Genomic DNA, 12,373 nt, shown 5'->3' with positions numbered 1-12,373 from the left:
ATGAAGTGGCCAACCATCATGTTGTTGTAGACAAAATGTACACTTGATATCCATAATTTATGGTACAAATTGATACAAATTGATAATAGGTTAGGTAAATGTTCCATGATAATGGGTTAGGTAAATGTTTCATGATAATAGGTTAGGTAAATATTCCATGATAATGGGTTAGGTAAATGTTTCATGATAATGGGTTAGGTAAATGTTTCATGATAAGAATATCATGTCTTTTGTATTAAAGAATTAAATGGATGAAATATGAAGTTTTATTAAAAGAAAAGGGGTGAAAAGAACAAAGTTTTGTCCATCTTTGTTCATCATAGCTGAAAGTTAGAGAAGAGAAAGGAGAGGAGAAAGCTCTTGAGTATTCGGTCATTAGGAGGAGAAAAATTGAAGGTAAGTTCTTGGTACCTTGCTTCATTTTGAGGTTCATGAGTTCTTCTTGATTCTACCTTAACTCTTGAAGTATATTTTGATTTTTAGTTGTGTTGTGAGCATTTAGTCATGAATTAAAATGAAGGAAATGGTTGTTGTTTCATGTTCTTTTGATGAAAAATGGAAGATAGGTGAAGTTGAGCCAAACAAATGAACATGCATGTGCCTTAGATGCTAAAGGGAAAAATTGGCTAACATGTTGTGCTTTAAAATGATGAAATGGAGATTATACTTAAGTAAAATCATAGATATGTGATGATTGATTGGTGATATACATGTTTAAATAACATGCATGCAAGTTAGGTGTGAAAGAGTGATTTGGTAATAAATCTGCTTGGGACAGCAGCAGTAACGTGACTTTGGAAAATCACCATAAATTGTGGGAGAAGAATTAGAAGCTGAATAAATTATGTAATTAAAGCTTATTGAGTTTAGTTTCTAATGAAATAAACAAGAACATATTTTAAATTCTGTACAATGAGAAATTTGATTTGTAATGAAGAGTGGTCAGATTAGTCAAACAGTGAAACATGGGAAACTTTGAGAAAAATCTGGTATTGATTGGATAAACCAAAAATTCTGAAAATTTTATGGATAGAAGATATATGAGTCTATTTTCAGGGAAAATTAACGGAACTTGATTTGGAGTTTCGTAGCTCCAGTTATAAATGATTTAGTGACTGTTGCTCAGGAAGACAGCTTGCAGTGAAATTATGATTATGTGGTAAACATTGACAAAAATTTGTTAATGGGTTGCTTATTGATTTCTTATAAGCTTACTATGATATGTAGGTGTGGTTGACCGAATATTGTAAGGGGTTAATCGTAGTTTGTATTTGAATAGTTAGATTAACGTGTTAGTAATCCAATTGTAGGCGTTAGTGTGTGGATCTCAAAGATATCGTCAAAGCAGTGTGTAACTAACACCCTCTTTCTTAGTCTAGATCGGCAAAAGCCGAAAAGCCAAATGCCAAAACCGGTATTTTGTAGATTTGCGAGTGTCGAATGCTCGTGAGGTAAATTGATTAATGTTTTTGGTAAGCTGCAATGTTTGACCGCAAAGTGCATGATTTCTATGCCCTCGATATTTTTGGGCTTAATGGGCCAAAATTGGAATGATGGGCCATGTGCCCAATTCGGTAAGAACCCTCGATGCGTGATTACGTTAGTACGTGAAAAGTAGGAATATGCATGAAAAACCCTAAAATAGATAAATTACTGAAATACCTTTAAAAGTGGAAAATTTACAATTTTACCCCTAGGAGATAAATTACCGAAATACCCCTAGGGTTAAATTGACCTAAATGCATGTTTGACTGTTGTTATTTACTGCATGCCATGTTGTTATTATCGATGCATGGGACCGGATATTGACGGAGGAAGTACTGAAAGTGGCTTGTCCACGATCTTTGAGGCTTTGCCTCAATTTATTGATAATCGACAATCTTGTCAAGAATCGTGGAGTTGTTTGGGTGGGTTGAGCTATCCCACATGGAGTGTATGGTGGTACGGTGGAGTGTAGTGGTTGGTGGGTTGAGTAGTCTCCCAAATGGGCTTGCATATGTTATTGATGTTGCATGTATTTTGAAATGGGCCTATGGGCCATCATTATCTGAATAAGGGCTAAGGCCCGCTTTATTGTAATCTGAAAAGGGCTCGCCCAGACCACCATTACTGAATGGCTTAGGCCCAATAGGCTTGAGCTGACTTGGGCTTTGAATGGGTTTTCCTTACACACTGAGTTTCCCCAAACTCACCCTTTTATTTTCATCCACGCAGGAAATCCCCAACCATAGTGGGCTTGGAGTTGTGAGGGAATTCGGAGTGGCCACCCGTTCTGAAAGTTTGATTTTCTTCTGGTGAACTGGACATCCTTTTAATTACGTTTGAGGTTTTGGGCTTTTAAATGTAATAAGGCCGCTTATTTATTTTTGATGGTTTTTATATGTTTTATTAAGATAGGTAATATTTATATTTAACTGTTGAAATTGGATAGCTTTAGGGCGCGTTTTCAAAAACAGTAATTGATTTCAAAATAACACGACAACAAGCAAAGCTTCCGCAATGAAAGTATTTTCCAAAATTAATCACTTTTCCTAAAAAATGACTTAATCAAATCGGTTTCCTAGAAATATCTATGACGTTAAGGTGTGGCAATGGCGGTATGCATGTCTAGGATTGGATCCGGGGAGCTTGGTATAGCGATTCGATGGACTCACCATCTCTTTTCCGGTTTCCTACCTGGTGCACAGCTTCCATTCACTTTAACCCTTAATGAATTAATCTTTTGAACATCAAGTACGATTTTCTAGACTTAGAATGGATTTTTTTTTTTTTACGTTTTTGATGTGGAATGCCGGATCCGGCCATAACTTCTGGGTCGGGTTTAGGGTGCTACACCAAAATTGGCCTGTAACAATCATAATATGAAAAAAATACCAAATATTACCTAAAAGAATGCTGAGTATGATATATTATTGGGTGAGACCTCAATACTCATGCAAGTTGAGGCTCCTTCAATTGAATAAAATGATTGGTCCTACGTGAAATAAATATTTAGTTTGACTCGACTTCAATACCTGTAAATGTTAGGTGGCATCAATTTTAATAGTTGAGGTGTCTGAATTAAATTTAATGGGATCTCTATACTTATATAGATGTCAAGATGAATCTAATGTACTTCATTTTACGAATTTTTAGTATTCCAAAATATATTTACATGAATTTTGAGAATTGATTAAAAAAAACTTTGATTCAAAGAAAAAAGCCTTCTTTTTATGTATTTTTGAGTAACGAAATAGAAATTGATGGCTTTTTGGTGTAATAATAAATTTAATTTTAATGTTTATTCATTTTATCATTTTGGTCATTATTCTTTTGGGTCATTTTGATTCCTTTAAAATTTATTTAAATTACTTGCTTTTGGATGAAAAAACTGTTAGAGCTATTAAAATTTTAATGACATTAATGTGGCCACTAATGTGACAATCCATATATAATTCATAAAAATTTTAAAAATAATAAATATTTAAAAAATCAACAAATTTAAAAAGGTTCATAAAACCTTTTAGAAAATTTATCTATGTTACCAAAGAAAATATACGTAAAATGCCCACATGAGTCATCACGTTAGTGCTATTAAAATTTTAATTGTCCAATTAATTTTTCCGTCAAAAAAAAAGATATTGACTAAAATTTAAATATTAGGGATTAAATTTATCTTTATGAATTTTTTTAAAGGTATCAATTATTGTTGTGAAAGATATTATCGCAGATGTGTTACCAATAAAGAATTTCAATCACTAAATATATAAAAGATGTATTAAGAAAATATTATATGATAAATGGATATAACATAAGTAGGTAGAAAATAAGAATAATTATAAATCTGATTATTCAAGAATTATAACATGTACAATATCGTTATATGCTGAACCTGCATAGACTAATGAACAACCAGCACCATAAGCCCGTACTAAAGCCTAACGAGGAAGTACCAACGCGTAACTGGTAAGGAGTAGGAGTTCCAAAGAAGGAAAGAGTACTACCAAATTCTAAGAATTCAATCGTGGAGTATAAACAATATCCTACAATTATAATGGTTCCTTCCCAAAATTCATCATACAGAAAAAGGAATAACCATGGGAATAACCAAAATCCCAGAATTGAAGTGATGAATTTCGACGCCCGATAAGCAATACCCATCAACACCAATAAGAAAACAAAGAACGTCGAAAACATATAGATGACAATATCTGTTGGAGCTATGATACTTATTGACTGATGGAAGCATATTGCCAAAAATGCAAGTAGTATTTGAAGTGTTGTCCTGAAACCAACGGGAAAAGGCTTAAGGAGGGCTAACGTTAAAAAAAACGTTGCGATAAACACAACATATGTTGGCACAAAGAAATTAAGAAAGATGGTTTGTTCCATGACTGATTTCCCCTGTATATTTGGAAGGCGATCTTCTCCTTGCCAAACTCCACCCGGCGGGCTAAGAGTGACTTGGTAGGTGGTTGTTAGAAGCAGTCCTAAAATTACTAGTAAGGCACTGCGGTCCTCGCCTGATATATTGTCTATATTGTCAAAGATTAATGACGATACCTTTGACCCATACTTGTCAATTTGTTTCTTCAACTTATACCTAAAGTTTGAAACTTCTCGCAGAATGCTAATGCTTTCTATATTGTTCTGTTGAGGCGCTGCCTCCAGTGCCGTCAAACCAGCCTCATTGGTCTCATGCTTATCAGCTTTGCATTCTAGTAGTAGTTTGAGCATCTATTTAATCAATAATTTGAGATATTAAAAAAGAGAAGCAACAATTAGTCAACCATGAAATACAAAACAATCCATGTAATATTAATTATATATAAGAGATGATGGATCGAACCTGGGGTTGATTATTGATAGCAGCTATGTGCAGTGCAGTGTTGCCATCTTCGTCCTTCCTGTTCACCACTTCTTGACAGTAGTTTTGCTTCTTAAGCGTTTGGATTAGAACTTGACAGTATTCCTAGCTCACAGACCCAACCATTTTTTTATATTAAATTATTTTTTAATAAAATATTTTTATTTTACTTTTATTAAAAATATTTAAATTTATATACATGTAAAAATATGATAAATGGGTCAAAATTCGAGTAAAGAATACCCGAAACGGTCTCGCTTGACAGATAGGCGTAATACCTCAGCTCCCCCTGCGCCCTGCATGCTGCCCTCTGCCGCTGCCCATCCTGGTCTCCTTCTGCTGCCTTCTTCCGCTGCCCCCCTGGCACTGTCAGCTGCACAAGTATAATCCCTTCAAGGGAAAAAAAATTGGTAAACGGGGGACCTTATAAGCATGGTCCCCCAAGTTGAAGTTTGAAGCAGCCACTGGAAGAGAGAAAGAAAGGAGAGGAAGGAGAAGGAAAAAAAAAAAGGAGAGATGGAGAAGAAGAAGAAGAAAGAAATAAAAAGATAATGTATTATTTTAGTAAATAATTTTGTTTATAATTTAAAGAGCTTAATTAAGATGCTGAAACTTTTTGTTATTATTTATTATTTATAAATTGTTTATGGTTTTGAGTTAATATTTTATATGAATGTAATTTTTATAATTATTTTAAAATTAATTTATTAGTAATTTAGGATTATGTTATAAATTTTGTGTTTTAATTATTTTAAAATTAATTTATTAGTAATTTAGGATTATGTTATAAATTGTTGTGTTTAGTTTAGCATTCGTGAGTTTTTAATAATGTAAACTTATTTAAATATTTTATTAGTAATTTATTATAAATTGTTGTGTTTTGTGAGTTTTAGTAATGTAATTTTTTTAAAAATAATTGTACAGTTACTTTGTTAGTAGCTTTTGATTGAGTTATAAATGGTCAGTGTTTTGTGTTTTTGTTATAGTTATTTATTTTATTAATAATTTATGAGATTAGGTTACAAATTGTTAGTGTTTAGTGGTTTAGGTATCGTGATTTTTTAGTAATGTAATTTTTAAAAAATAATTTTATAGTTATTTTGTTAGTAGTTTATGATTAGCTTATATAAATTGTTAGTGTTCAGTTTAGTGTTTTGTGTTTTTTAATGTAATTTTCATATAATGTAATTTATTATTATTTATTTATTTGACAATTTTATTGATTTATTAAAATATTGATTAAATTTATTGTTATATAATTTATAGGTTGTTTGAAAGAAACTAATCGGTATGTTTCTATTTCTATTTTTTTAATTTGTATGGTTTTTGTTTAGATAGTTTATATTTATTTTAATTATATTATTGTTGTAATCTAATATTTTTTATTATAGGTAAAATATGATATTTACCGTGCTTTGTTTCTGAAATTTGAAATAATTTATTGTATTTTTAAACAAATTAAATAAATTTATTTTTTAATTACAAATTTGCAACAAATGAATTTTTGATTAATAATAATCACATATCAAGTACTATTAATCATATGGTAACTAACTCATGTTATCCGCTGAATTAAATTATATTGTATTAACTAATTTACTAATTAAAATACTATAATAAATTGACAGAAAACAAGTAGGTTGAAAATAAGAATAAATATAAATTTGATTTTTTACGAGTTGCAACGTGCACAACATTGCTTTATGCAGAACCTACATAGACTAATGAAAAACCAACATCCTAAGATTATACTAGACGCTATCAACGGCCGAGGATCACTACCGCCCAAGAATATGATCATGAAGTATAAACAATATCCTACAATTAAAATGGTTCCTTCCCGAAATTCATTTAAGAGAAAAATTAATATCCATGGGCATAACCCAAATCCCAGAATTGAAATGCTGAGTTTTGACACTCGATTAGTGATGCCCATCAACACCAACAAAAGACCAAATAACATCGAAACTATAGAGATAATAATCACTGCTAAAAAAGTTGGCGCTATGAAACTTATTGATAGATGGAAGCATAATGCGAAAACTGCAAGCAATATTTGAAGTGCAGTCCTGAAACCAATGGGAAAAGGTTTAAGGAGGGCTAATGTTAAGAAAAATGCTGTCATAAACACAAAATAAGTTGGAACAAAGAAACGAAGATAGTTAACTGCACCCAAGACTGATCTTCCCGGTGCATTTGCATCATATGATCCTTTGGACTTTGAGAAATTTTCTCCTTGCAAAACACCACCAGGCGGGCTAATAGTCACTTGGAAGGATGCCGTTAGAAGCAGTCCTAAAATTATTAGTAAGGTACTGCGGTCCTCGCTTGATATATTGTCTACATCATCAAAGATTAACGATGATGCCTTTGCCACATACTTGCCAATTTGTTTCTTCAACTTATATTTAAAGTTGGAAACTCGTGGACTAAAGCAATCACGCAGAATGCTAATGCTTTCAATATTGTTCTGTTGATGCGCTGCCTCCAGTGCCGTCAAACCAGCCTCATTGGTCTCATGCTTATCAGCTTTGCATTCTAGTAGTAGTTTGAGCATCTATTTAGTCAATAATTTGAGATATTAAAAAAGAGAAGCAACAACCAATCAACCATGAAATACAAAACAATCCATGTAATATTAATTATATACAAGAGATGATGGATCGAACCTGGGGTTGATTATTGATAGCAGCTATGTGCAGTGCAGTATTGCCATCTTCGTCTTTCCTGTTCACTACTTCTTGACAGTAGTCATTCTTTTTAAGTGTTCGAATTAGAACTTGGAAAGAGTCCAATCTATTCTTTTCCGCTGCAATATGCAAAGCAGTACGATTCCTAGTTGTAACGTTTATGACACTTTGGGGACAAACCTCCAAAAACCTATCGACCAAGCCATCAGGGTTTCCAACTTTACTTATCAAGTGCAAGGGAGTCTTACCCTTCTTCCCTTTGACACGAACAAGATCTTTATCAATCTCTAGGAAGCGTAGCACCATCTCTTTATGCCCTTTTTTAACCGCAATGTGAATTGGGCTCAAACCTTGTTGGTTTAGCTTCCTGGCAAATGATGGCTTTAAGTTCATCATCTCCATTGCAAACCCAATGCATCCTTCTTCTGCAGCTACGTGTAATGGAGTTTCCATAAACTCCACTTCATCAAAACTCCTCAAAACATTTCCATTTCTTTGAATTAATGAATACAAATCACTAACATTTCCTGTACGAGCAGCTGTTCTCAAACTTTCATCCATCTTAGGAGGAAGGATAGATAGACAATAAGAGAGAAACTGAAAGGGTTTAATCAAGTCCCCCACTTACAGCAATTAGCTGAAAAGACTAAAGACGTGATGTATGGTCTGTGTATTGGTGTCAACAAAGAAACAACATGCGGATAGAAAGGGCACCCAAATATACGTATATCTTTTTGGTCTTGGTCTTCGAGTGCCGTAAAATTTAAGGTTGTACTTTCTTCCATTGATTTTAGTGTTTTCCAAATTGAAGTATGCCTCAGATACTTTCATTGTCAGAAGTCTGGGCCAATAGGGCGAAGAGGGGAGCTTCTTTTTGGTCTTTATGCAAAGGCTAATGAGTCAAATTATTGTGAAAAATAGAAGGAAGCTCTATAAAAATCAGTGATTATAACACTAGGGATCTGCTGACAATGTGCGCCACTTAAAGTTATTTAATAATTAATTAATAAATTTCTGTTAAATTCAAAATAAAATTATTTCATGGTTTCATAATTCATACTATCAGAACAAGAAATATTTATATTTATTATAATAAAATTCTTTTGGTGCAACCAGATAAATAACATTTCACTTGCAATTTTATAAAAGTTAGGAATATTAATCTTAATAAATATAAAATTGAAGGTGTTCCAGTCTAAAATAATGCTCAATTAATATAAGTTTCTTAGAAAGGTTTATATTTAATATTTTGTAAGTGTACGGATCACAAAATCATTAAAATGTTAAATGTAAATAAAAATAAGGCTAAAGGGTATGTAACCACTACCAACAAAATTAATTAAATACCTACGTTCAAAACATATTCAATTAAAATTTTAAAATTTCAAATTACATCAATTTCAACCAGACATTTTAGTTGCCACCGATAATTTGGCCCTCTCTAAGTAACATTCAATATGTTTATCGAGCTTACCAGAAAGAAAATTATGTTGGGTTTGAATGGTTTGATGTTCATCTTAATAAAATATTCACAAAAATAATATTTAATTTTTATAATCTAAAAGAATTTCATAACAAAAATTAATAATAATAAAATTAAAAAAATGTGTAATATTACCATGTTTACATTTCAGACAATTATGTGTTCACTTTGAAACCTCAATGAAGCCATTAAAGAATGACACCAAAAAAAGATAATTTAGGTTAAAATAGAAAGGAGAAAGTTGAGAATTTTGTTTTTTAAGAATTTTGCATTCTGTGTGACAATAAGCTAATGTTTGGTATGATGGAAAGTAGTCATTTTTCTGAAAATTTAATCAGTTGAAAAGTGATTTCAATATTTGGTATGTTAAGTTTTTTTACTTTCTTTAGAATATAACATTCTCTTAAAATTACTTTCCCATAAATATGACAATGTGATTCTTATGATAAAAGGTGAGAAAATTATTTTCTATGTACATTGAAAAGTTAAAATAAAAGACAATTAACCCTATTTTACATTAGTTTAGTACATTAGTCTACTTAGAAAAAGGAAAAGCTATTGCCTCCTTCCTCCTCCTTATCACTTGATTTTCTTTATTACTTCAACAATTTTTTGCAAATAAGTTTTATTCATTGATTTTATTTTTCTAGCTACAAATTTGATTTAGTACTTGTACGAAATACTTGTTAACTTTTTTTAGAATATGAGTAAAATTGTTCTATTGAAGTTGTGTAGAAATTGTAGGTTAGACCGCCTATGTAAAATTAATTAGTTTAATAAGATGATGATAGCAATAGTAATAATATAATAATAAAGTAGAAAATAATAATAATAATAATAATAGGTTAATAAGAATAATAATAGTATATTAATAATAACAATAATAGAAAGTAATGATAAAATAATAAATAATAATAATAAAATAAAGAATAGTGCCAACAATAACATAAATAATAATAGAAAAACAATAATAGAAACAGTAATAATAATAAAAGTAATAGTAATAATAAATGATTAAAATAAAATTGGAACATGCGTGATGAAGAAAAATAAATAAATATAAAGGTATAAAAATAAGTAAAGAAATAAATAAGCAACGAGAAAAAATAAGAATAATGACAAATGATGAAATTTTGTACAAAAATAAAAAATATATACATAACAGTAATGTTAAGTATTTTAAAAGTAAAAGAATATAAATAATATTAAACCTAGGTATTTAAAAGGATAATAAACAATAAAGAAAATATAAAGAAAATAAACATAAATAATCAAAGGACGAATTGAAACTTAAATGAAATTAAAAAAGGTAAACTGAAATTAAAATGAAATTGAAAATCTTAAATAATAGTAAAATGAGTGATTGAATAGTATATAAATAGGAAAATGAATGAATAATAAAATAAAAAGAATAATATATAACTAAACATGTAAATAGATAAATTGATAAATAAATGAATTAAAAATAAGAGGGCTCAATTATAACTTAAATAAAATTAAGAAGGCAAATTGAAATAAATAAATAATAAAAGGGTTAAAATATAAATAATAAAATAATTAAAATAGGCTTAAGGACTAAAATGGAATGCGCAACAAGGTGTGGGGATCATCGGGAAGATTATCCCAGGCCTTATAAACACACCGTTCTGCAGGGGGCCAAAATAAAATAAAAATAAAATTACATGGGCAAAATTAAAAAAGGAAAAAAAAGAAATTGGGACTAAATCGCAACCGGCCATGAAAGCGGAAGGGGCTAGTGCGCAAATAGCCCGTTTCAACAAAAAACACGCGGATCCTAATTGGAGAGGGTCGGGTCGACCCATTTTACTCCAAAACGACGCCGTTTTGTGTCAGTAGGCACTAAGCCAAAACGACGTCGTTTTATACATGTTATAAAAGCCCCAATTTTTTTTTAAAATTTCATTTAAGCATTCTCCAAAAAAAAATATGAGAGAACTCTCTCATTCCCTCTCCCCCTTTGCGATTTCCGATCATCGAATTGACCACCGGCCGCCGTGGCTCTGCCGTTGTCGACCACCGTACACGGTGGTCGGAAATAAAGAAGGCAAAACTTTTTATTTTTTTATTTTGCTATATTTATATATAAATATATTGTTTTTGAAAGAAAAAAAAAGAGAAATTACGTTTGTATGTGTAATCGAAAAATAAAAATAAAAAGAAAAAAGAAATGAGACCTTAACGCGTTCGAATCTGTTTTTTTTCTTCAATACTTGTTTTTTTTTTGTATTCAAATATATGTTTGAAAATGCTGATTTTACATTCACAATTTTTGAATTTTTTTTTTCAAAATCCCCTCCATTTTACAACGATTTTTCGAGGCTTTTATAGCCTAATATTACACTTGGTCTTTGCTATTATTTGCTACTGTTTATGCTGTCATTTACGTCTGTCTTGCTTTCTTTTTGTTGCGTGTTAGCAGATCTTTGGATGTGCAGGTGATGGGACGGTGGCATGCTGCAGGAATGGCCAGTAGAGGGGTACGACGCACATGGGACTAGGGTTTTTTGCTCAGCTGATGGGATGTTTAGGTTGTGGGCTATAGGGTTGGTTTGGGTAGTGGGCTTAGTTGGGTTTAGGTCTATTTAGTTTTTATTTGGGCTGATGTAAGTGGACTGTTTAAATTTTTTTTTGGTTGTTGGGCCCCGGGCAAATTTGGGCCTCTACGCTGCCCCTCTTTGCTCGTTGTCGTGTAACGAGAACGGAGCAAAGACCTTAAGAGGGCCAAATTTGCCTAGACCTACCGAGTCTCGACTTCTTTGGTGCTCCTCTTCTTCAAGTAGCCTCGTTCTAACCCACTGTAATTTCAGAGGTATAGATTTGTAACTCGTAGCTTTTTAGTCTATACCACTGCAACTTCAGGGAAATAAGATCCACTATATTCAGTCTGCTCCACTGCGACTTCAGGGAGATAAGACCTGTAACTTCGACCTGCCCCACTGTAACTTCAGGGAGATAAGGTTTGTGATTTTGATCGCTCCAATGCCATTTCAGGGAGAAGAGATTGGTAGCTTCGATCTACTCCGCTAAACTTCAAGGAGATACGAATGGTGGCTTCAAGCCTTTCCAGTGCCATTGTAGGGAGAAGAGATTGGTAGCTTCGATCTACTCCGCTGGAACTTCAAAGAGATACGAATGGTAGCTTCGAGCCTCTCTAATGTCATTTTAGGGAGAAGAGATTGGTAGCTTTGATCTACTCCGCTGGAACTTCAAGGAGATACGAATGGTGGCTTTGAGCCTCTCCAGTGCCATTTTAGGGAGAAGAGATTTGTAGCTTCGATTTACTCTACTGGAACTTCAAGAAGATCTGCTGTGGCTTCGAGCTGCTCTAACGCC

The 12,373-nt window shown here is 32.1% G+C and overlaps 1 protein-coding gene and 1 long non-coding RNA gene across 2 annotated transcripts; one reads left to right on the top strand and one right to left on the bottom strand.

The window, feature by feature from the left end:
• Positions 1-271: 271 nt before the first annotated feature.
• On the top strand, positions 272-2,414 carry LOC128280899 (uncharacterized). The gene is made up of 2 exons (XR_008271099.1): positions 272-396; positions 2,215-2,414. It is a non-coding gene; the product is annotated as an uncharacterized LOC128280899 (long non-coding RNA).
• A 1,389-nt stretch (positions 2,415-3,803) lies between these two features.
• On the bottom strand, positions 3,804-8,097 carry LOC128280460 (uncharacterized). Its single transcript, XM_053018609.1, has 5 exons — positions 7,516-8,097; positions 6,891-7,403; positions 5,046-5,219; positions 4,829-4,951; positions 3,804-4,716 (listed from the first exon to the last, which is right to left on the bottom strand). The coding sequence occupies exons 1-5, from the start codon at positions 8,095-8,097 to the stop codon at positions 3,859-3,861; spliced, it is 2,250 nt and encodes a 749-aa protein (XP_052874569.1). The 3' UTR covers positions 3,804-3,858.
• Positions 8,098-12,373: the final 4,276 nt, after the last annotated feature.

The sequence above is a fragment of the Gossypium arboreum genome, chromosome 9 (assembly GCF_025698485.1).
Source record: "Gossypium arboreum isolate Shixiya-1 chromosome 9, ASM2569848v2, whole genome shotgun sequence".
NCBI classification, from domain to species: domain Eukaryota; kingdom Viridiplantae; phylum Streptophyta; class Magnoliopsida; order Malvales; family Malvaceae; genus Gossypium; species Gossypium arboreum.
The sequence above is the reverse complement of the archived record's forward strand: the minus strand, read 5'-3'. Positions and strand labels throughout refer to the sequence as shown.

Coding starts and splice junctions, on each gene's coding strand:
- LOC128280460 (XM_053018609.1), bottom strand. CDS start 8,097: ATGGATGAAAGTTTGAGAACAGCTGCTCGTACAGGAAATGTTAGTGAT. Junction 4,952..5,045: donor CATTTATCATATTTTTACAT/GTATATAAATTT, acceptor TCTGTGAGCTAG/GAATACTGTCAAGTTCTAAT. Junction 4,717..4,828: donor CTATCAATAATCAACCCCAG/GTTCGATCCATC, acceptor TTGATTAAATAG/ATGCTCAAACTACTACTAGA.